We start from the raw sequence: 24,538 nt of genomic DNA on the forward strand, positions 1-24,538 counted from the left end.
ATTGATTTAGGAAACAGAAAAAGCCTCTGATCTAACTCAGAAAGTCGAGGATGCGTATCGATTCATTCTATACTTCAAGATAGTCATTGAGAATCATCCACTACAAGTGTATGCCTCAGGACTGGTATTTAGTCCAGGCAAGACCTTAACAAGAATTCAATTTGAAGGTCAAATGCCACAGTGGATTACGAGAAACCCAATAAAAGAGGAAGGGTGGACTGCCTGTCTACAGACTCTAGAAGGACATACCGATTCAGTTAGCTCGGTCATTTTCTCGCATGATTCCAAGCTCCTCACCTCAGCCTCAGACGATCATACTGTTAGACTGTGGGATACTAACAGGGGCCAGTGCCTAAAGACTCTAGAGGGCCACAGCGATTCTGTTAGGTCGGTCGTTTTCTCACATGATTCCGAAGTCCTCGCCTCAGCCTCAAGCGATCATACGATCAAGATGTGGGATATCAGCAGTAGCCAGTGTCTGAAGACTCTCGAAGGCCACAACGATTCAGTTGACTCAATCAGTTTCTCGCATGATTCCAAGCTTCTCGCCTCGGCCTCGAATGATCATACTATCAAGCTATGGGATACTACTAACAGTCAGTGCCTAAGGACCATCAAAGCCCATCCCACAGGTATCCTGTCGGTAGATTTTTCGCATGATTCCAAGCTTCTTGCCTCGGCCTCAGCTGATGAAACTATCAAGTTATGGGATACCAGTCGTGGTGTGTGCCTAGGGATCCTCGAAGGCCATATCCACCTTGTCACTTCCGTTGTTTTCTCGCATGATTCCAGTCTGCTAGCCTCGGCTTCAGGAGATAGTATGGTCAAGGTGTGGAATACCCGCAGTGGTCGGTGCCTAAAGACCCTCGGGGGCCATGAACATGTCGTGTTCTCGGTTGCCTTCTCTTATGATTCAAATCTCCTCGCCTCGGGTTCATCAGATGGCATAGTCAAGATCTGGACTATAAGCAGTGGCCAGTGCCTACAGACCATCAAGGGCCATAGCCATGGCGTTTTCTCGGTTGCTTTCTCTCATGACGCCCAAGTTCTCGCCTCAGCTTCAGGAGCTGGTACTATCAAGATCTGGGACACTTCAAGAGATAGAAACCAGAGCCCACGGATCCTCGAGCGCCATAGTAGTTCTGTTACCTCTCTTGTTCTCTCCCACGATTGCAAAGTTCTAGCCTCGACTTCCACTGATCATACTGTTAAGCTGTGCGATATCAGCCGCCGCAATTGCCTACAGACCCTTGAAGGCCATAGTGATTCCGTGACGTCGGTGATCTTCTCCCCTGATGCTGCACTCCTCGCCTCGTCTTCGGATGACGGTAACATCAAGATATGGGATATCAGTAGCAGTGACAACCAGTGCCGACAGACCCTTGGGGGCCATTTCGACTTTTTACCTTGTTCATCTTCTCCCCTGATTCCAAGCTCCTTGCCTCAACTCCGGATTATGATATTATTATGATATGGGATACCAGCAGTGATAGTGGCTGCTCTCTACAGATTCTTGGTGGCCATGGTGGAGGGATTGGCTTGCACCTGGTTCCAAGTTCCTCGCCGCAGCTTTAGACGACGGTACTATTGCGATATATGGAATGTTGCCAGCGGCAGCGACAGCTGCCAGTGCCCACGCATCCTTGAAGGTCATAGCGGCTCTGTTAACTAGATTGTCTTCTCACATGATTCCAACCTCCTCGCTTCAGCTTCTCCTGATTGCACCGTCAAGTTATGGGACTCTGACAATTGCAAGTGCCTCCACACGTTCAATCTTGAACAAGTGGCCTCTGTGATATCATTCAACGACGACAGTTCCTATCTCAAAACTGATATGTATATTATTTGTTTATCACCAGATTTAGGGACACTTACGACGAGTGTCAGCCCCAAAACAACACAATGTGGAGGATATGGTATAAGTTCCGATGGTTCATGGATTACTTGGAACTCGGAGAATGTTCTGTGGCTACCACCGGATTATCGCCCAACTGCTTCTGCGTGTCATCATCACAAGTATTTCTTGGATGCTTCTCAGGACATCTGCTTTTTTTCAACTTTGATTCACTTAAACTTCAAGATGTGATCTCGGGGCATTGAGGCCCCTCTTGCATACAGCCTATATGACGGAATATCATTTGACACTTTCCTTGAAAATCCGCATGTTTCTAGCATTTCTCTCCTCCAATACATAACGTAGTTCACGGTCGAGCGAGCCACCCGGTTGAGCGGGCCACCCTAAAACACTATACTAAAAGCGATTTTTCAAGCCACAATATATCAACAACCAGAACATTTTTTTATTAAATTTTCAATCTACTATAACTCCCTAGTATTAGAAATAGTTTAGTATAACTGATATATTTAGAAGATAATTAATTACTTATATTACCAAAAATACGCCTAGATCGAGCGACGAGGATATATATATCTGCATTATTACACTCAGAAATATTTCTAGAGCCTATCCAAATATCTAGTATAATATATTTAATATTAAGATACCTTAAGACTATATAATTCGCCTTCGACGTTGAAGTATGAAGTTGTGAAATATTGCATTTAGTATGGTGTTTTAGGGTGGCCCGCTCAACCGGGTGGCTCGCTCGACTGGGAATTACGTTAGTCTTTAGAACTTCTTAGGTAAGGACAGTGACAGTGAGGAGGGGAGGGGGGTGGGGAAAGTTGGTAGAGCGGCAAAGGCACTAGCTAAATAGTCCCAACGAATTTAAAAAGAACAAACAAAAAACATACAACAGCCAGGATTCGCATGTGGTCACCCACCATACTACTAACTGGCCGGCGTGTGGCTTAAGTACGGCTGAGCGGACGGGAAGCCCTGTTCTCCACACCCTATGGTCGTATGTACTAGAAACCAAGTAGAAACAAAATATATGCCCCAATACTCCTAATTTCAATGTATAAAGCGCTGCATCAGCGTGAGTGAGAAGGGGTGAGTGCGCAATAGACAGGGTGAGAATCAGGGTGAGTAAACTGTATGGTCGCTGGTTGTAAAGGGCTGTGTACAGGGCAGGGGCCTCCCAACTATGTAACAGGACGGAAAATATTAAATGAAAAATGACTAAGTCTGATTGGAGCAAGAAGAAGAATAGGAACAAGACTAATTCCTGAGGCTCATAATCCTGACCTTCGTGGTACCGAGACACAAGATAGAATCTAGCTGGAGGCATCTCTTTATACCCACGGCTATTGGCCATCAGTCGTCAGTGACTAAGCCCAACCTCTGATATCAACGAGACGGATACAATAAAACACGTCGCCTAAGCGTTACAGTGGCGCTTCGTTTACCGTGCACATTAGTTAGTTATATAGTGACAGTGACATAGCAAAAGTTTGGACACGCCTTCTGCTACCGCCCGGTATCCTCGGTCTTTGATTAGTGGTGGGTTGACCGGCAAATTCCAGGGTGTCCAAATTTTAGCTGTGGGCATTGGTAAAATCATTTGTCAATCTGAGAGGTGGTAATTTACCACTAGGAGCTGAAACCGCGGCATTCAGCTGTCCTCGGATGGAACGATTATAGGTTGGAGATGTCCGACAATTGTGCGAGTAGGGTTGTATTGTTCCACATGATGCCCAAACCAAGGAGTTTGTTTGTTGCTAGCGCCGAATGGCTTTCCTAAAGCAACCTAGCCTACGGTGGCCGATAAATGCCACTAAAGTGCAAGTGGCGTTTTCATTAATTTTAACGGCAGAATTCCCAATTAGGCCATATCGCTGCTTGTACGTAAACCTGAAAGATTAAGCTACCACGGCCAATATCAACCTGGTGGAATTCTGATTTGGCTAACTCGGGCCCACGATTTTGATGGCCCATCTCTCATGCGATTTAAATCGATTTGAATTGAATTATATACGACTTAAACTACCCACTGAACCCTTCTTCCGTGGATTATAGAGAAGATTGTAGAGAGAGATATAGAGAGAGATATAGAGAGAGATGTAGAGAGAGATGTAGAGAGAGATGTAGAGAGAGATGTAGAGAGAGATGTAGAGAGAGATGCAGAAAGAAATGCAGAGAGAAAGAGAAATGCGGAGGATGCGGAAGGTATTCAGGGGTATTCGAAAGTAGACTGAATTACCTTATTCGGATAACTAGTTAACTAGGTTGGTTAGTTAACTATGAGATACACGATTAATAAGCTTTTCTCTCTAACTAACTAAGTAAGTTAAGCGGTGTTACAGGCGGAATGAAAACGCCACTTGCACTTTGGTGGCACTTATCAGCCGCCGTACCTAGCCTCTCAGCCCCTCAGCTGCCATGCGGCCCGCGTATTGGAACTGCCACCAATTCTCAGCCTGGCGGTACTATAAATGCAGCTCAGAGGGAATCCGAATGGATTTCTACTTTGAGAGATGCCCCAAGTTTCAATTCCCCGCATCTTATACTGTACTGTCAACTGTGTATGCAAATATCATCGCAAAGATGCCAAACACGGGTAAACCCAGTCGTGGCTGTCACCTCTGTCGACAACGACGAATTAAGGTGCAGGAGTCCCGTGCAAAAGCCTGCCAAGAAGCATACCTAATAAATCTTATAGTGTGATCTCGGACTTCTGGGATGTGGCCAGTGCCAACGGAAAGGAGTTCCATGCCCCGGGTATCGCAATGAGCTTGACAACCAGTTTCGGACAGAGAGCGTGGCGTCATTCCTCTCGAAAAGAAGGAAACGTCTGGGTGAATCTAAGAACAAAAATTCAAGGTCTCGTATCTCTGGCCAAATAAAAAAGGTTTCCAAAAATGCGCCACCCAGTCCTGCTGACAACCAACCGGGGTTGGTTTTCAACGTCGGTCTCCAGCTCTGCCCCATAGCCCCAAGAGGGGTGGCATATAACTAATACATCCTTATGTCTGCGTAGGTCTCGACAAATTTGGAGCTCCAAAACTCCATTGCCGAGTCATGGGATGATCACTTGCTGCCCTTGGTTCTGAATAAGTTCTCCTGCGATGACGTTAATGGCAACCATAATACCATCTTCAAGGCCATCACACGTGTGGTCTCCATGACTGACAAGGGCTCTGCCCTGTACCAAGTCTGCAACGCAATTGGACGCGTCTATATCACTAACATGACAAACTGTCCCACCGCAAGGTCCCAACAGGCCTATGCGTACGGAAAGGCGATCGCCGCCATTAATACAGACCTCCGGGATCCTCGGCGATGCGGGCACGATGAGATCTTAGTAGGTGTCTTCTTGTTGAGTATCTATGAGGTATCTCTATCACTCTATCTACCGCGTACTTAACTAACAACCTCACTTGTAGCTTCTTTCCAGCCCCGACTTCAGTTTTGTTGTCAAGTCTCCCGGATGGTGTATCCACACTCAGGGGATGATCGCGCTGCTCGATCAGAGACCAGAAGAAGCGTTTATAACAGCAGAGAATCGGTCCCTATTTCTGACTGTCTTCAATACTGTAGTAGGTTCGAGTATATATCTGCTTCTCAACTTATTGCCCTGGAATATCCCTAACAGAAGATTTCAATAGCAAAACCAGGCGCTTATCACGAGTCAAGACCATTCCTGGGAGTTTGTCTCTTTGATACGTCATTTCTACAAACACTGTGAGCATGTCGAATTGAGTGTTGTTCGTACGGCTATCTTCGCCCACCACTGCAGCCGGCTTTGCATTGTGATCCAAGATCTAATCGAGACCGGAAATCATGACTCGATCCTCTCCATGTACCCCTCCATACTACACCACATGGAAAATTTGGAGACTAAAACAGCCCCTCTATCCCATGACAAGTTTCTAAGAGACTTAGTGATTGACTCTCCGCAGACCGTGGTAATATTATCTGATTCCATTCGAGATGCAGGACTCCAAGGATACCGAAGCACTTTTCGTCTTCAAGTATCCTCATTGGTGTATACGCTTCTGGGATTTGCGTATCAAGCACCTACCTGTACACTGCAACAACAAGAACAAATTCTCGATGCTCAGCAACACTGTGTGAAAGAATTTCAGTCTCTGGCGGACCAGGTTTTGGTGATGCTATCTTCAATGCTCCAGTATGATGCTCTTCCGGGGTCGCCTGGTGGATCGAAGAGCAAATGTCTACCCTACACAGTTGGAGTTTGGGATATATTCCGGCTGTGGCCATTAAGACTTATCCTCCTCTCTCCCATCTCATCGAAGCAGGAGAGGGATATGGCAAATGGGATACTCCAAATGGTTCACCTACAAGTCAGATTGATCTAATTATATGTTGGATTCCATGCACTTTTGCCAAATCCTAGTTCTTGATTTTATTACCGAAGTCATAGCTAGACTATGAATCCCTACTGACCATCGATATATGTAGAATCCAAATGAAACTTGGTGGAAAGTGCTTAGATTGTAAGGTCTTTCCATTGTAAACTTGTACAAATGGGCGGCATCCTCCCAATATTTGCTACTGCGTTACATAATGTTATGGACAGGCCCTACTCAAAGCACTTGTTACTACCCTTTATGGCAATAGCAGTATTAGCTGAATGACCGACTCTTCAGTCATAATGCCTGTGGTGTTGTCTGCTTTAAGATTAACCATTTCCCACAATATACCGCTGAAGCCTATTTTAGGCAAGAATCAAAATATCAGCGCCCGGCCTATCCTCTGTGGTTGTGCCACTTTCTCTGTCATGCGTTTCAGAACAAATTACATAGTCCATTCAAACTCAGATGTAGGTACAAGCGAATTTAGCGGCCTTACTGGACAAGAGTTACCACAGAGCTTAGCCTCGGCCTACACAATTGAAACGATGATTTTGCTTGGCTATGGCTCCTCGGAGATGCGGCTGATTTCAATCAAGACCTATATTGCCTAGTGTTTTCTGTCAAGTATTATGTACAAGTCTATTGGAGGCAGAGACTAGAATAACTTTATTGCACATACTCAGCTGAGAATGGTATCAAAACTGCCCCGTTCGGGTAATCCATTCGATGGTTCGGGCTTAAGCGGACGAGGTGACTCGACAAGAATGCACAACAAATTAAACCTTTTAGAGACTAGTGGGATCATCATTCGTCCCATCAAGTAGTCAGGACCAGGTTTCAGGATCTGTTAAGTGCAAGTACTGACTTGAACGGCTCTTTGTATACCCTACGCCTTGCGAGATTTTCGTAAAATACACTCTTTTAGAAGGTCGATGCGCTCAACTGGATGCTATTAAGATGATCAGGATCTTCAAATCCACCATTACTGGGGCTGGGTATGAGGTAGCGAGTTCAGTCGGGCCTCCCAAGGATCGGAAAGCGGGGCAACAATTAACTATGGCCAATAAGGAACAGTCACCGTATCAAACTAATTCACCGAAGTTCATGCCTATTCATTGAGGCCAAGATATCGCCAAGAATCCACCGCAGTACATCCAGGTTAGACATAAAATCCTCATATTTGACCTCTATTTCTTTGATCAGTCCAGAATAACTTTACATCATTCATCATATATGCTACAGTCCCAATCTATTATTTTACTGCTACAACTATAAGAACGGTACGCAGGAGACAATAGTAACAGCGAAGATGGTTAGTGATAATAATAGTCGCTTCATTCCACCATGCATTTCAACCTCCCTTGTCTCCTCTCCTTTATGCTTCTTGCCGGTGGAACCGTCTAGGCATGTGTCGAGTATCAAGCTGCAATCTCATACGACTCTGATACATGGCAGGAATTGCTGTTGATAACGGCCTGCAAACGTGTACCCGCTACAACGTTGGAACCAGTGCTGACCCTAATGTCTGGTACCGGGACTGCAACTCAGGATATTACTGAAATGTTTATGGTGGTGGTATTAGGGCCGACTATTGCACTCCTACTATGTGCTCGTCGTTTGACACGTTTATTTATGTTCCCTCGGATCGCTCATAGGCATAATGGTCAAAATCTCCGGCAGTTCAAAGCATCTAGTATGAAGGAAAGGTCACTTCGGCAGCAAATCAAGCTCAGAGAAAACTTTGCATGAGTGTAGAAGAACAAGATCATTCTGGAGAGCTCTTCAAAAGATGTGCGGTGATTGATTAGAAAAGATCTTGTCGTTATCATCACCGTCACTCTTTTCTAATCTACCCCTGTGGGTTTTCAATTTCCCCTTTTCAGCGTCAAAAATCGGGTGGATCCACAAGCGTTCGGCGTTTTTGTTTTCTCTCTCTGCCCTGAAAATGCTTTGCGTAGCAGCTATTGTTATCTTAGCTCAAAACATAATAATGCACAAATAGAAAGCGAGTCGTAACCCACCAATACCTGTAAGATGATTATTGATATATATATTTTCCGAGTGATTTTTGGGCGCTTGGTAGACTTCATGCATGATACTAAGGTGCGGGTGTGATTTTATGATGTTGTTCCACCAGCCCCATGCCTCACGGTGAAGTGGGCTATGTGCATATGCGTGTACATCTTCCAAGGTTCGAAAATAAGTCGCAAACATCAGTTGATTTGCCGTTGAACGCTCGCCAATTCCCAGCCAGGAGGTTGCACCGAGATCTATATTGAGAAAAGCGTTAAATCTGACAAGCAACACCAAAAGATAGGAATTTATTGGCTCACAGTTGTATTGTATTGCATTATCTGCAAGCTGAGCCTGCATTTGATTCATATAGTTCCCCAACACTTGGAAACCGGGGCCGAATATCCCCATCGGACTGTTGAGTGTGGGCGACTGTAAGACCGGGCAACTCGGAAATGCCAGAGAACAAGAAATCACACTAGATTAGTTGAAGAGGCTTTAGACATACTGGTTTGAGCGTGCGGCCAGCAGAATTAAGGTGACATCTTGATCAGCAGCCTTTCCCGAAAGCACCCCATTTCGGTCGGGCAGTAATGCGGTGAATTTGCCAGCAATAACCCCATCCATTCGAGGATTTTTGATGAAGCCAAGTGTCGCCAAACTCATCTTGCCAAATAGGAATAACAACATGAGAATAGGAGGTAGAACCGTGTACGAGCCTGGGAAAACTAAAACAGCGAAGCCTTGAAGCACAGCCCCCAAAAGTAGCCATGTTGTCAAGGTAAAGTTGTCACGGAGTAGCTAAAGCTTTGTTAATTGAGATCTGGATTAATGACCATATAAAGAACCCTCGGCAAGGTTGGATGGAAGGTACAGACATTACTTCGCAGGTTCCACTCAGTTCGTATTCTTTCAGTTGATGGAGAAAGAAGCGGTTCCAAATTCGTCATAGGCTGCTCTGCGATCATGTTGGACGATGTGTTGGATCTAACAGGTAGGTATTTGAAGAATTGCTCAGTAAATCAAAGGCCATGCAAGAGGGATGAATGTAAAGAGGATGATGAGAGGGCGAAGCGGGGAAAAACAGATGGTATTTAGGTTACACTCGGAGTACGGTGCTAACACACCGAAACTAGACGATACAGACTCTCAAGAGTGTTCAACCACTCTCATCTTCAATCAATCAATCAATCATCAGATTCTATTAGACAACTTCAGTGCTAGCCAGTACATTAATTCCCTCATACTGACAAAATCATCTGCAGGCTATACGTAATTCGATTTACTATGCTATCACTCTCCTGTCTCGTTTAATAGAGCCACAAGCCATCTTGTTCTAGCTTTTCCTCAGCCTCGATTTTCTTCATACATGCTTTGATCCTCTGTACAACATGCTCAGCATACCCTGGTCCTAGTGGCGGTTTGGGAACGGTCATATCCATCTTTAACCAAGGCACCGAACTGAGCCCTCGGCACGCTTGGCGCATATCGTCGATTTCCTCATCACTGTAAAGAGCCCCTGCAAAGATAGCCACCGGTGGCTTGGAATAGTCCATGGTGCCTCGATTGGGTTCTCCAGTAATGGGAGGGGCGAGCCCTTGCAGCAAGAGGGGAATTTCGACCGCTCCGGTGGTGCTGCTGGTGACATTATGTATAACTACAGAGGATATAAGCATCAAATCCTTAAACATGGACTAGTCGTATTTTATCACCCACTTTCGTACTCAGGTAAGTAGAGAGGTTTGACAGCGTTGAACACCTGCGGGTTGGTGCTGCCACACGCAATGACTGGTAAAGGAGACATTGTGGTTGAGATCAATTAATTATTGAGAGGACGTGTTCTGAAATAAAGAAAATGTTTCTGACATATAGGTATTTATACTGTAATTGTGAGCTAGCGATACAGATGATCGTCACTGCAACTGCTATTGGCTGACCGAATCGATTTCCTCAACGGGACAAGGCTGAAGTTTGCTGACGCGATCATTTTGACGCCCCATCAGCCTCCCTTAGAACGCCAGTTTTACCCACAACTTTGGTCATAATCAACTAACACAGGCCGATCGCAAAAGAAATGCCTAACACCGGTCGATATAGCCGAAGTTGCTATTCTTGCCGCCAGCGACGCTGCAAGGTAAGGTGGTCCTGGAACATACGAATGTATTCTGTCCTCTGATCAATCGAGTTCCAGTGTGATCTTGCACGTCCTTCATGTGGTCAATGTGTACGCGCAAGGATCTCCTGTTTGGGTTATCGAGATGAGGCTAGTATGCGCTTCCGCATTGCCAACATTTCGTCGTTTCAACAGAGCACGAGAAACCATCGGCCGAAAATACGCTACCACGACCCGCAAATAGTTAAAGCGGACTCAGCCATGGACAGTGAAATCCCTCCTCCCCAGATAATATACGAGCCCTCCCAAGTGTGGAGTCACCATGTGATTCCTTTGGTCCTAGAGAAGTTCTCGATTGAGCTCGTGGAAACAAGCATAGCCAGTAGCATGTTTGCTACCATTCCACGCATCATCTCCACCTCGCAAGAAGGTTCCCCTGTCTACGCAGTCTGCGATGCCATTGCATGTGCATATCGAGCTAGTACAATAGGGACTGCAGCTGCGATTGCCAGTAGAACTAGAGCGTATGGGATCGCACTAAGGACCGTCAACACAGCTCTAGGTGATCCTGTTCAATGCAAGCATGACAGCACATTGTTAGCGATTTGGATGTTTGTGGTATACGAGGTAGGCGCTGTCCATCAGTGGTAAATTAAAGGAGAAGAGAGCTGATTTTCCCAACGTTCTTATCAAATCCCCACCTTACATCTATTGCGGGATCAGAGGAAGGAGACCGCCACTGTCGAGGTATGGCCACTTTGATTCATATCCGGGGCTCGGAGCAATTCTCTAGAGAGGATGGTCGGAATCTTGTCTGGTTTGTCTGTCATTGCACTGTACAGCCTCTTGAACTCTACTTTCATATCCTGCATCTCTGACAACACTAGCAAGCCAAAGCACTCATCGCCGGCCGAGAATCCCCCACAGAGGTGCTGGGCTGGATCCACGAACTCTGCCAACATGTGGAACCATCCAGTTATGGCTTAGTTCAAGCATGTACCTTTGCCTACCACTGCACTCATTTTCTCAACCAGATTCTAAAGGTGTTAACTGGCAATTCGGATCCAGCGTTGGCCACTTACTTGTCCACATTGCAACACATGGATGAGATAGAGAACATTTGGCGTTCTTCATATGATTCAGCACAGCACTCGATACACTCTATTGGGATGCATGCATATCAAGGAAATTTTCAAATGCATCTCTCGGCAAGAGTTTTAACCTTTCTACTTCGTTCCTGTCACGCAGGTTGCTCACAACAGCAACAAATTCAATCCATCCTGATGCAAGAACGTTGCATTGCAAAATTTCGCGCTACAGCCACAAACATCTTACGCATGCATGGCGTGTCGCAAGATATTGGTTGCTTACCTAGTGACAAGTTCAGTCTCGGATGGGCAGATGCAGTTATGGTGTACGGCTCGTTAAGGACCATCGCAATATCTCCTATTTCATTAGGCTGGCAGAGAAATGCGGCGAATCGGATTTGTGCGATAATCAAAGAGCGACTTGGGTTTCAATTTTTGCTATAAATAAATAACGTCTGTGTTCTTCGACCTTATATCATTTCCGTTTCATAGACAGACTCCCAATGCCAAAACGTACATTCACGGTCCAGCCAGTGGTGAGAGAGCATGGGAGTCTACGACTACAAATCAGGCCCCATTTACTAAATTTAGATTCCAGAATGCATTAACTAGACAGGTTTTTCTGCTCCCAGATAACGTTCCAGTCAATATCTTGAAATTGCCCGCTAAGGAAGTTTAATATTACCGAGAGTCCAATCGACCTATAATTATTTTGCATGACGAATAAATCCTCGCTTATGCAGGTAGCATCGGAGACTTATGCATTGCCAGAGTATCATCTAGAACCACGTGATGCTCCAAACAACTCGGAAAATCCCTCGTTTGCTCTGCTGATTCTTATAGGAGGCGACATGCATACTGTAGATACGATCTTAGCTACAACCATTCAGTCTTTGTTCAAGTATACAATCTTCATCTCATGGCTCTAAGAATGATGAATTTTCTTCGATGGCTTACATTTAAGAGCCTACGGAAAGGATCAGCATATGAAACAGTACCCACTGACAGGATAATGCCAGTCTACTACTTTGACGATACACCACTTTTACGCAATATCGTACAATGTTGGACACTTCGTTTCAATGATATACTTGACCCAGATATGTTGCGGAGCTCTTTATCGCGGCTCATCGACCAAGAGGGATGGTCTAAACTTGGGGGGCGTATTCGTTTAAATGTATGATCCATCAATCGCGAAACTCGCACTAACTGACATTGGTTTATTAATGACATTATTTCTGACAGACAGAGCAGAAGTTGGAAATTCACGTTCCCCAAGCCTTCACTGCCGACCGATCTGCAGTCAATTTTAATCATGAAGAGTTTGACATCAGCATTAACGAACATCCGCTAGCTTCAAGGCTGCCTGCACCCACCACTGACGTTCTGTCAGTGCAAAACGGCCCTTCAGCATTTAGAGAACTCGTTGTGCCACCCAATGCACCAGTCTGTCTGGATGACTACCTTACTTCTGATCTCCCACAATTGACTCTGAATGTCGTGTCATTTACTGACGCGACGCTTGTTTCGCTCTGTTGGCCTCATATTGCAGCAGATGCAATGAGCTTGCGTGACTTGGCTACAGCGTGGGGTCTTGTTCTTGCTGGGCGAGAGTCAGAAATCCCGCCGATGCTGTCTTCTGGCGATGATCCGATGGCTTCTGTCGGCAAGGACCCTCTCTTCCTAGACACTCATATTCTTGAAGAACAACAAGTCAAGGGGTGTTGGCTACTTCTCTGGGGACTTCGGTTTGTGTTTAATCTGCTCTGGTGGCGGAAGATGGAAACTCGAACGGTATTTCTGCCACGGAAGGCTGTAAGCCAACTGCAGAGCAATGCACTAGCTTCACTCAAGGAAATCACCGAGCAAGATGCGACCACAAAAGCCACTGAAGAGCAGGCACCGTTTATAAGTGAGGGAGATGTGGTGACGGCATGGGTGTCATTGATCGCAGCTTTGGCCCTTCTGCCCTTGAATTCGTCACGAACTGTTGCCATCACCAATGCATTTGATATTCGACATCGACTGCCATCCATATTCCCCGCCAGAGAGAACCAAGGTGGGTATGTGCAGAATGCTGTCTTTCCGTGCTGGACAAATATCGCGGCTCGTGAACTCATCGGAAAGACAAATGCTCTCGGGGCTGTGGCCCTCAAAATCCGTGGGAGCATCAAGACACAGACCACCGAGCCCCAAATTCACGCACTAGCACGCCTTACTCGAGCTTCACTGGACCAAACAAACTTGCCTCCAATGTTTGGCGACACAAGCTCCTTCTTGATTACAGCGTCGAATTGGTCAAAAGCTCGCCTCTTCGAGGTGGTTGATTTTGGCCCTGCAGTTCAACTCGCACAATGTACCAAGGATGAGAGGTCTCTTTTGGCTAAGAACATGGCAACTGTTGGGAGGAATATAGGATCTGTTTTTCAAGTAGTGAAGAGCAACCCAGTGTACTACCATGTTGACAATGTGAGCCCAGATAACATGTTAGCGAGGAACGCATTCTTTTTAGCAGCTACACCGGATGGCGACTACTGGATCAATGGGTGCTTTCCTATTGCTGTCTGGAAAGCGATGGAGGGAGTCTTCACTGACAATTTGTTTGCTTCGGGGTGAGATGGTGGTAACCGATATGGCAGTTTATAGGTTAGGGAGATCAGGCTGGTCGAGTATAATATATGACAGTTCAGCAAGGGACCTAGTTGAGACTGATGTTCGAACTTTTCTTTACAACAATGGGTATCGTTTGTGATGGTTCGATGACACGCCTGCTTCGCTCCCTCCTCCCTGTGGTCTCTCTTCCTATTACAGCCTTTTGCACTATTCACAGTCATTCAACCTACCATAGCTGTCATTGACTAGAATTATCAGCCCTGGGAGATGGCTTTCATGATGAACGAAAGATGAAATCATACTATTTGCCTACCGAACCTCTAGCAAGCCCGAGTTTAGCAAACAAGGTTCTCAGGTACAGATCTAGTGCAACCTTGAAAAGACACCAGGCTGAGCCCTTGCCAGGTGCGAATGAACCTCCACCATCTAATTCGCAACCTAAGGCTATGACAATATAATATACAACTACCCACGGAAGCTCATTAGCATGATCGTCCTCCAAAGTAAGAGAAAATGCTCTGGTTTCGAATTTGCCGCGATCCAGGAATGGACTAAACGGGTGAATATTTTCGAGATAAACTAATCGTAATTTCAGGTTCATTCCCTGCCTAGAATTTTGCATAAGGATAGTGACTTACCATTGATCGGATGGCGTCCCCTTTCAGGCGATAATCTTATAATCTCGCCAGTTCGGAACATCCTGAAGAATAGAGATAGAAGACTTGCTATTGATGCCAGAAATGAATGAGTGATTGAGCACATTCCAAGAAGGCAAGCTACTCGAAGGACTCTACATTAATCCTAACCCACAATATAAGATAGGGTAATGGAAAACTCCATGCACTGCTGCTAAGAAAACAACTACCATATGAGAGCTAGGAACTTCTGAAATAAAGCATGTTGAAAATTCTATTCAAGTGGTCACCAGAAGAAAGGCAATAAAGAAGGCCAATATATCCCAAAATGCAAAGAAAGAAACAAAATTCGAGTCGAATCCAATCCAAAAAGAACTGATGCTTAGTCATATGTTCTTCAACAGTAGAAAAATCACAAATCCAAACTGCCAATCTCGAATGAGATTCTCAGAGACTCCTAACCCGGGGAAATAAATGGAAAGAGTGGGATAGTCCCCTTGGGGGGGGGGGTCCCATTTAACAGCCAGACTTCTGGGTAGTAGCCTTGGAGCAGAAAGCTCCCTCCTGGCGACGGCGGTTGTTCAGCTCGCCGTTCAGAGTGTTGGTGTGAGGCAGAGCTTCACAGATACCGTTGAAGTTCTTCTCAGACATAGCTCCGTGCCAGTAGTTGGCAACACCACCGCAGCCAGAGTTATAAGCGAAACTGACCAGAGCACCGTACTGGTTGGCATTGAGGTCCTTAGCATTAGGAAGCTTGCAGACACACTCCTCGAAGCCGACAATGTCCTTCTTGAGGAGATCAAGACCTTGAGCCTTGGTAAGGGGTGGGTTGATGCCAGCGCAGCTCTTCTCGACACAGTCGTGGCCGTAACCTGGACAGAAAGTTAGTTTGGTATTTACTAAGATTATCAAATTAGATGATGTATAATCTTACCGATAGTCTTGTGGCCGTTGATATAGTAGTAGGTGGCACTCCAACCTTCCAATGAACCGATCAGTTCAAGGGCGGCTTCGTCGACACCTTGACCACCGCTGCTGCCACCGCCGCCAGAGCTGCTGCCGCACTTCTGGGCAACGTAGTTGCTGGTGCCAGTCAGGACGTAGTAGTCGGTCACATAGCAGCCGTCGGAGGTCTTGTCCCAGAGGGAGTCTCCGCTGACGTCGGTACCAGGGGTCTGGCAGGAGATGCTGAGCTCCGTACCCTTGGCGTAGGTCTTCACTATGCTGTAGCTGGTACCAGGACCAGAGCGGCAGTGGAGGCCATCAGTCTTGACGGGGTAAGCGCTGGCCAGGGGCAGAGCAATGGCCGCGGACAGAGCAAGAGCAGAGAAGTGCATGATGATGATGGGTTGAGGGTAGAAAATTGTCTTTAGAAAAGAAATTTTGAAGGAGAGGCTGTTGGTCTTTTGCTAAGGCAAAGGAGAAGTAGAAGATTTGAGGTTGTTGATGATGGAATGAAGATCAACCATCGGGGGGAATCTTGGTCGACTTTATACTTCTCGTTGACCCATAGTTGGTGAAGCTGAAGTCGTTTAACGATAGCCATCTTCACTTTACTAACCAACAAACAGCACTCGTACTAACTCGAATAGGCTTCATTCTGCATTTGAGGAGGCTGATGACAAGCATCAGAGTGATGATCATCGTAAGGCTTGAATCGAGTCAAGCTAGAATAAAGTCGCGACCCTATTTTGGAATCGTATCCGAATGTTAGCACCCTCTTCGTATTCAGGCTCAAGAAGCTAAGAGGTTTAGATGGTAGCCCGTGGGCCACTTTTGGCCCCAAGGTGGGATTATAAAAAAAGCTTCATCTCGTATACTCGTTCGAGATTCGGCACTAGGCACAGTTGCGAATACGGGAGTAGTTCAGGGATCTCAAGGAAGCCCAGGATTTAGTGACGACAAAGAACAGTTTGGCGGGAGGAAGCCAGAGCGAAACTATGGCGCTATATACGATATTTACTATGGGGTTTAGAAAGCAGAACTTGAGGCTATATTGTTGTCGGACAGTCCTCCCTGTGTACCTAGTGACGGTAATAGAATTTGGAGTGTACAGAAACCCTGGGGAACTCAGGTACGATCTGTCTCCACTAAAAATAATTAAGATCATCTCAGGATCATCTTCAACGCATCTTCACACTCGCCCAAGCGTTCACCAATCCTCCTTCCGGCCCCCGAACGTGGTCTGAAGCTCGTGTTCCTGGCATGACACGGCCCCTAAAAATAGAAGTCCACAGCGCATCGTAGAGCGGCCTGCCGATCCCCCGTATTCAGTGGACCGCTACGCCCCATTCAAATGCCCAATGCACCAATCATATTCAACCGGCCCTGACGAACTCGTGCTTATTCTTCAATCTGATTTCCGTAGTAGGTGGAATTCTCCGGCATGAAGACGGCTGGAAGAGGGAACACAGTGATAAAACTGGAGATACGAAGTTTTGGCGATGGAAACGATCGGTGCGCTCGGGAAAACTAAGAATAGGTCGTCATTCGTATTAGAACGGAGGTGCTAAATGTAGCTGAAAGGAATTCGACGGCTAGGAATTGGAAGAATGGAATTCCTTCTAGTTTCAAAGCCATTGTCCATCTTTTTTCTGGAGCAGCGCGTCGTGGGAGACTTCAACTGCCTGAACCCGCCTAGCCAGGTAATGGAGAGCTGCTTTGTTGGAGAACATAGCAAGGTAGACATTTGGCAATTCAGTCCTTGATCATACAACGCAGAGACACGGAAAGACCCATCAAATATCTAGCGCACTAGGAAGGTGGGCTTGGAGAGACGACCATCCTGGCCGTCACGTCGATATAGAGCTCTCCAGACGAAAATAGCCGGGGTTGATGATACCTCACTCCTGGTGTATTGACTAATTTCGTCGCTTCTTCATCTAAGGGGCATCTCTTTTATTATCACCCTATTTGCGCACCCGTCTAGACCGTCAATCACGAGGAAGACACCACGATCAATTCCTTCGTGCAAAACCTGAGAAACCTTCCAGATTTTCGACACCTGCTGTTGGATCATAATATCCAGATAACTGTGCTTGTTTATACCAATAGATGAATCCTTTCTTCGGATCCAGTAGGACTCTCAAGAGCCCATTCACCAAGGATTTTGAGCAACCAGGAATCCGCATCATGGTACCGGTCGAGTCAATTGGGATCTCGCAGGAGGCATTCGCAACCCTGATTAACACAGGGAGTCTTCGATTCATTCTCGTGATGGGTTTGGCTGGCCATCTATGCCATCTATGCCATCTTATCAGCACTTAGCCAGACATAAACTAGTACCCAATGAGCACAAAACAGAACAGTCACCCCTCAGTTTGATTTTCAATATCACGTTTGTTTCTCTCCGCCAGAAAATCTTGCATATGGCTTAGTGGAACACCATCCGACTTGAGAATTGTTAGACTTAAGGCGCGCCGCACCCGCGCCATATAGGAGATATACTCGAGCATATTTTCAAGCTGCTCGATACCTAGAATTTATTTTAGTAATGATGGCGATCTGTATTGACTATTCGTCTATAATTAGTGAATTTAGCACGCATAACCCCCCGTCAGAAGAAGAATGGTGCACTGTAAGATATTTGTTTCAGGTAGGCTCGTGTAATCACCCCTAGGCTTGTAGTCTAAGATTTCCAGAAAGCCGTGCAGCCAGTAACACGAAGGATTCCGACGAACATATATTAGTCGAATCAATTAGGTTGCTATCTGGTATCCTTCATTGTGGTACAAGAAATAGCAGCAAGTGTATCAGAATGAAAATCCACATTGCTAATGCCAGTGCTTTTTTCAATAGGGCCGTCGGGGCAATCTACAGTTTTATAGAAGTACTTCAGTGGGCTGTGCTCAGGGAGTAAAAGCGGCGAGGTCTGAGCACTAAAACGGAAATGGGAAAGCCAAGAAGTGGCGCTGGAAATAATGTAGGCGCGTCACTGAGGAGACCCGCCGGAATGCCTGGACCGGGTCCTTCGGGAACAGAGACTCGGGAGAGCCTTGAAGTGAACCTCGACCTCGCTAACAACACTTCAACAGCTCATCCCTCGACAATTCCCCCACATCGTCGTTCACCATGTCCGCCGAAAGCCCCGGACACAAGCCGGGCATCCGGTCATTCTTCTCCAATGCCTTACGAACGAAGAAATCTCGCCAAACCCTCCGCAAGAATAGCTTGAGCCGTTCAATGACCGACCTGCGGCTGGCCGCACGATCCAGCGCCGATGAACCCCCGCCACCAATGCCAGACTTGGCGCCTCTCCAGGCCCACCGGCTGAAGTATACGCAAACCCATGCGCAGCTGGACTCGCAATTGGGCGAGCGTCGCGACTACACGACCATGATACACACGCTGGGACTGTTAGAGGTGGATGACGGCTTTGAGCCCGCGCATAAGGACAACGAGCGTCGCGAGCCCGGAGAGGGGGACATTGCAAAATTGTCTCCAGGTGTGTGGAGGTATATTGCGAATTTCCTGAACCCAGCCGATGCTGCGAGTCTAGCATTTGCAAGCATCACGCTATACCGTCGCTTGGGGACACGGCCATTCATGGAATTGAAAAGGCTGGAGAACTCAGACCACCGTCTCAACTTCCTCATCGGACTCGACGAGTCCCTACCACATCACCTACTATGCTTCCCATGCGCACGATACCACCGCCGAACACAAGAAGGCCAGGAGCGCCTCAAACCATCCCACGTCGTCAACCCGCTCTTCAACTGCCCCAACGCCCAAAACTCGCTCAACCCCCAACCAAGAAGCCGCATCACCCACGCCCGCACGATCCCCTTCTCCTTTGTACAACTCACCATGCGCGCATTCCGCTTCGGCCCTCAATACGGCATCCAACCCCAAGACCTCGGCCGCCGCTGGCAACGCGACGACTGGTCATTTACTTCCCGCTTCTACATCCACGAGGGCCGACTACTCATGCGCGTCATTAGCCAGACCTTCGCCGCGCCGGGCCTCACACCCTCCGCAATGCGCCTCCTCCTCTACTCCCGCGAAGATTACTGGCCCTACTTCTCTGCGTGCGCGCACTGGCGCGACGGCGAGCTCATGCCCGCCTGCAAATGCGCACTCGAACACATCCCCAAGCCCCGCGAAACGGGCGGTCTACAGGGTCTAGAGCACAAAGTCAAGGACCGATTGCATGGCCAGCGATTCGATCCCAACGCTCTAACTTCGCTGTGCGGATTCTGTCGACCCATGCGTCGCTGTCCCGAGTGTCCGTCCGAATACCTGATCGAGGTAAAGCTCGCCGAGGACAAGAGTGACCCGCGCGGAACGGTGTTCAAGCAGGCTATCGTCGTGACTCGCTGGACGGATCTGGGCGATGGGACCACCCCGGCTGGGCTGCAGTGGGGCGCTATTAATGGGAAGCGAGATGATTATGATTGCTTTACGCATGCGCATTATGCAAAGCGTGGGATTGCGAGTGTTTTCGAGGCGGCTTTTACGGCGGATACGTTGCCTGGACAGCGGGTTATATCGATGAATCCGAAGAAGAAGAAGTTGGGGGAGAGTGGGCATGGTTGGTATTAGCGTGTTGCTTTGGGGATGGGTCTTGTTATTGGACCTGTGTACAGTATCTTGGGGTTCTTTGTTTTCTGCTCAGTGCGATGCGGCGTTTGGTTGGTTATACCTAGATTGTAATGGCTGCTTATAGTGGCATAGGTTGGGATGGGAAAATTGGGGGCATTCTCAAAAACATGCCGGCATGAATGAGGTGGAGGGACCAGGCGCAAGTTATACGGGATGCCGGATTTACATTTATTTACTAAGCACGCAACAGATTTTACTCAATTGAGCAAAGTCAATTTGCAATTTGGTTGATGAACAGGTAGGGAGTCAATGGTTAATATCGCTGGAAATCATTAGATACTTGCTTTTCCCTTTCAAACTCCATAAACGACCATAGAGCGCCCCATCCTGAACCAGCAGAACAGCCACCCCTCAATCGCAATTCAAAATCAAAATCACAAGATCCAACCACGTCTCAGCGTAACAAATGAAAGTAGCGTATCACAGCATCATCGCTGACGCTTGGTGAGTAAGGAGCGACAAATAGTTGGAAATATCGAATCAGCACCCAGTCTCGAATGAACCTGTTCCCGAGGGGTGTGTGGTATACATGTGTGTGAAGGGGGGTATCTATAAGTACATCGTAGGAGGGGCCGTTCGTATCACAGATACTATATGCTATGGCTATGGCAACGCCGCAAGCCAGCCGGCAAGTCAGCATCTCAAACTCGCCGCGAGTGTCGACCAACGTATCTGGGCCGCCGTCCCTGGTCATCTGAGTGCATGGTCATCTCGGAGCGCGGGCGCACGACGGGCATGTTGAACGAGTCTGGCGTCGCTGAGCGCGGTAGATCATCTCCGGCAGCCCAGGTAGGTGGATCGTTTTCCTTGGCTTTGCCCTTTTCCGCTTTCATAGGTGAGGCGGGCTCAGAGCGTTTCCCGGTCATTCCCTTCACCCATCCGAAGATACCCAGTGAGCTGCGGCGCTTGTGAGTCTCCGTGCTATGGGATGTGCTTGGGCGACCGGAGATGGTGGCTGCACCGTTCATGGAGATGGAAGTGCCTCGAGATTCCATGAGAGATTGATGGAGAGATTTATGTTCGAATGGACTATCAAGTCCATGAGTGGTTGGTAGGCTGGAGGAGTCGATATCTGCGGAGCTGGTGATTATTTGGGATACCGGGCGGCGGCGAGCATTGGCCACATTTCTGGTCTTTGGAATGATAGGTGATGGGGCGCCGTCTTCTTCGTCATCATCAGTGGCGTGGAATTCATTGGCGATTGGGGAAGATTGAAGACGTTTGGTGTTATTATTGCGATGGAAGAAGCGGGGCTTGAAGCTGATGCGGCGTCGAGTTTCCGGCACTGGCTCGGGCTCGGGCTTTGAGCATTCAGCCATGGGCATTTCTGCAAAATCGTTTTCAAGAATATCAAGTGTGTTCATATCCAAAGTTGGAATCCTTGGTGTATCGGCTTCCGTTGGATAGGAAGCGATGCTCTGGTCGTCATGGAAGGCAGCTTGGCTGATAGTCCGGGGCGGATTGGGCTCTTTACGAGAGCGGGGCCTCTGCTTCGCCGCCGCAATCCAGTCGGTTGGCGTGAGAGGTGGAGAGGGGGAATCCCATCCGTCAGATCTTCCAAATTCAGGGCTGACGGATTTCGAGCGAGGCTTGGTAGGAGTTTCATGACGTATCATTTTGGAAGTCATCGTGTCTGCATTGCTGCTCCGTTGGAAGGGATCACCCAGTATCTGGGAAGATGGATGGTTAGGGCTGCCAGGCCCGAGGAGTTCGCTTGCTTTGTTGGCAACGTTGATGTATGGGAGGAAGGTGCGAGAACAAGGGTTCGTTGTTTCAAGACGGGGTGTGTCGCTACAATTCGTCTGTACACTCTCGCCACCGTTGAAGCTGCGTCTGGAGGTAAGCTCACTCGCGGAACGATGACGTTCAACAGGTCGTCCTGCAAACCATTTATCTTGCCCTGATTTGGGACTCCTCTGGGCTGCGATGCTGCCATTGGAACCGTTGTTGGCAGGTGCACATGCCGTACTCATGGTATCAGGCGTAGGAGGCAGTCTTGCGCCTCCAAAAATGGCATCCAATGGGGGACGACTGCGAGTGGGTTTCCTCGAGTACAATTCGCCGCCAAATGTTGGGCCTACACTGCTTGAAGCGGCAGACATGGCCCGAGCCTGTCGTCGTCTGATGATCGTGTCAAACGCGTCCGGTTGCGACCCCATCCAGCGATCAATTTGATGGTTTTTGCTCTCCTCGCGCTCGGTGGGGGGAACATAGCTATCCAAACTGCTAGTGGTGGACGGAGCTCGACGGACTGGAATGTCCAACTTGTCGTAATCATCCCATTCTGACTGGGAACCGATAGGGTTCAGCTCGCTACATTCACTTAGAACACTGAGCCGGGGCGATTCAGGTGAGCGATTCAGAGTATTGGAGCTCTCTGACTTGGTCAAAGCACTCATAGCCGAGCGGGACACGTTATTTTCTGGGGCGTAGAGACTGCGCAGAGTGGCAGTGCTTTGGTGTTCGTCTCGCAAAAAGGACGGGGCCTTGGTGAGCTGGTGCAATTCGAAAGATCTCGATTGAAGTGATTGAGTCATGGCAGCCGATTTTCGCTTGGATGAGGTCCTTTCGGGTATCTCAATCATAGTCTGCCCTTTGGGTGTCGTGGCGTTGGGACCATCGAGCACCAGCCGGGACATGGACATCTGCGATGTCCGTCCACCGGACTCGAGCTCATCAATTTTCGCCTCGAGCTGGCAAATAAGCTGAACAGCCTCGGTGACGGCCACATTCCGCTTCTCGAGCTCCTGGGACAGTATCTCATTCTCCTCATGCAGGCGTCGATTCTCTTTCCCCACATTTCGTAGCTCCAGGACCTCCTCTTCCAACTTGTGCATGCGCTGGAGCTCGACCTCCATTTCCTCCATGCGCTGGACCTTCTCTCGTAGCTGCTTCATCTGCTCTGAGCGGTGGTGAACCTCGAGCTTCAAGTCGAAATTCAATTTGTTCATTTTTGAAACGTACTGGGACGAGGGGTCAGTTTTGTGTCCAGATCTTGGTTCAACCGAAGGGGACCCACCTGATCCATCTCTCGCATGCCCATCTCTTTCGGTTGCCGCTGCCCTGTGGTGAGGGCTTCGCTTACTTTCCGTGCTTTCTCCGACGCCGAGTCCTCTTGTATCCGTGAACCATCCGGTGTTCGTGGACCAACGTCGTCCCAATCTTCGGGGAGAGGTCCTCGAGAGCTGCGGTGTGCCCGCTGTTCCTTGAGAAGATCCTGTAGGAGTGTAGAAGCTGGATTGACCAAGGTTGGGGTGCTGATGTCCGGTGTTTCTAAAAGTTTGATATATATTAGCCCTGTGGACATGGCGCTAAAGTTTATCCAGAACCGTGGGGGCATACTGCATTGCTGAGGGGGGGGTTCTGGTCCCAGCATGGACTGGCGATTGATCCCTCAGCCATGAGATCTCGTTTGCAAGCCGCGGCGGGGTGTACATATTGGTCCTGCCCTTGACACGGGAAAGCGACGGGTGTTGTGGACGCTCTGAGGTATTCTCGGAGGTTTCTGCGCGAAAGGAAAGGCACGGTCAGTCTAATCTGCGGAGGTGTAGGTCGGAGAGGTGTAGATGAGATAGAATGGCCAACCTACGGCTTGAACGACGTTTCGAAGAGGCGCGGCGGGCAGAGGGCGCAGCGTCGGTATGATATACCGGGTCTTGCGAGCGTGTCGAGTGAGCAGCAGCAGCAGCGACGGCCGGGGCGGCCGGGCTGCGCCTTTGAGTTTTCGCGTCCTTCATAGCTGCATCCATAGCCGACTCCTGTGCATCCTTGACGCAGCGATAATCACCCGTTTGGGAGGTCGACCGGCACCAGATGCGCCCTAGGCAAATCAGAGCAGCGCGAATGCAGCAGATTGCAGCGGTTCCCCCACCAGCATCGGAAGATTAATTGACGGAGTCGCAGACCCGAAGACCGCAATTGGACGAGGCGTCAGACAATGTATTGGATGGTCGGAGTGAGGTGGAGGGTTGCCCCGTCACCGCGGCGTTGAAGGTCGACTGGTGCGAAGCGAGGGATGCACAATTGAAGGGGAAAGGGCAGCAATCACATCAAGCTCGATGGGCGTCGCCGGACCTGGAGTGGAGACCAATCGAAGGTTTAGGGCCACTAGTGTTGGGCCCAAGAGAGGAAAGGCGAAATCCAAAATGAGCTGAGACCCTCTTTTTATCCACCTGGGGCGAGACCAGTCATGGACTGCGACATGCAGATGAAAGGGATAGGCGATGTGAGGGGATCGTCGTCACAAATTGTGACGA

The 24,538-nt window shown here is 48.2% G+C and overlaps 7 protein-coding genes across 7 annotated transcripts; 4 read left to right on the forward strand and 3 right to left on the reverse strand.

Moving 5' to 3' along the window:
• Nucleotides 1-172: 172 nt before the first annotated feature.
• N7458_005375 (WD40 repeat domain-containing protein) lies at nt 173-1,471 on the forward strand (the record flags this gene model as incomplete). Its single annotated transcript, XM_056908757.1, has 1 exon — nt 173-1,471. The coding sequence occupies one exon, from the start codon at nt 173-175 to the stop codon at nt 1,469-1,471; it is 1,299 nt and encodes a 432-aa protein (XP_056767375.1).
• A 2,886-nt stretch (nt 1,472-4,357) lies between these two features.
• On the forward strand, nt 4,358-6,222 carry N7458_005376 (uncharacterized protein; the record flags this gene model as incomplete). The annotated part of the gene is made up of 5 exons (XM_056908758.1): nt 4,358-4,425; nt 4,563-4,698; nt 4,881-5,204; nt 5,287-5,439; nt 5,509-6,222. The coding sequence occupies 5 exons, from the start codon at nt 4,358-4,360 to the stop codon at nt 6,220-6,222; spliced, it is 1,395 nt and encodes a 464-aa protein (XP_056767376.1).
• Nucleotides 6,223-9,542: 3,320 nt separating this feature from the next.
• On the reverse strand, nt 9,543-10,036 carry N7458_005377 (uncharacterized protein; the record flags this gene model as incomplete). The annotated part of the gene is made up of 2 exons (XM_056908759.1): nt 9,543-9,889; nt 9,949-10,036. 2 exons carry the CDS (start codon nt 10,034-10,036, stop codon nt 9,543-9,545), a joined length of 435 nt encoding a protein of 144 aa, XP_056767377.1.
• A 2,409-nt stretch (nt 10,037-12,445) lies between these two features.
• Nucleotides 12,446-14,049, forward strand: N7458_005378 (uncharacterized protein; the record flags this gene model as incomplete). Its single annotated transcript, XM_056908760.1, has 2 exons — nt 12,446-12,610; nt 12,679-14,049. 2 exons carry the CDS (start codon nt 12,446-12,448, stop codon nt 14,047-14,049), a joined length of 1,536 nt encoding a protein of 511 aa, XP_056767378.1.
• A 1,148-nt stretch (nt 14,050-15,197) lies between these two features.
• Nucleotides 15,198-16,018, reverse strand: N7458_005379 (uncharacterized protein; the record flags this gene model as incomplete). The annotated part of the gene is made up of 2 exons (XM_056908761.1): nt 15,198-15,553; nt 15,616-16,018. The coding sequence occupies 2 exons, from the start codon at nt 16,016-16,018 to the stop codon at nt 15,198-15,200; spliced, it is 759 nt and encodes a 252-aa protein (XP_056767379.1).
• A 2,734-nt stretch (nt 16,019-18,752) lies between these two features.
• Nucleotides 18,753-20,222, forward strand: N7458_005380 (uncharacterized protein; the record flags this gene model as incomplete). Its single annotated transcript, XM_056908762.1, has 1 exon — nt 18,753-20,222. One exon carries the CDS (start codon nt 18,753-18,755, stop codon nt 20,220-20,222), a length of 1,470 nt encoding a protein of 489 aa, XP_056767380.1.
• Nucleotides 20,223-20,923: 701 nt separating this feature from the next.
• On the reverse strand, nt 20,924-24,031 carry N7458_005381 (uncharacterized protein; the record flags this gene model as incomplete). The annotated part of the gene is made up of 3 exons (XM_056908763.1): nt 20,924-23,245; nt 23,302-23,555; nt 23,872-24,031. 3 exons carry the CDS (start codon nt 24,029-24,031, stop codon nt 20,924-20,926), a joined length of 2,736 nt encoding a protein of 911 aa, XP_056767381.1.
• Between the last annotated feature and the right edge of the window lie 507 nt (nt 24,032-24,538).

The sequence above is a fragment of the Penicillium daleae genome (assembly GCF_028827525.1).
Source record: "Penicillium daleae strain IBT 16125 chromosome Unknown utg000005l_segment0_segment0, whole genome shotgun sequence".
Classification (NCBI taxonomy): domain Eukaryota; kingdom Fungi; phylum Ascomycota; class Eurotiomycetes; order Eurotiales; family Aspergillaceae; genus Penicillium; species Penicillium daleae.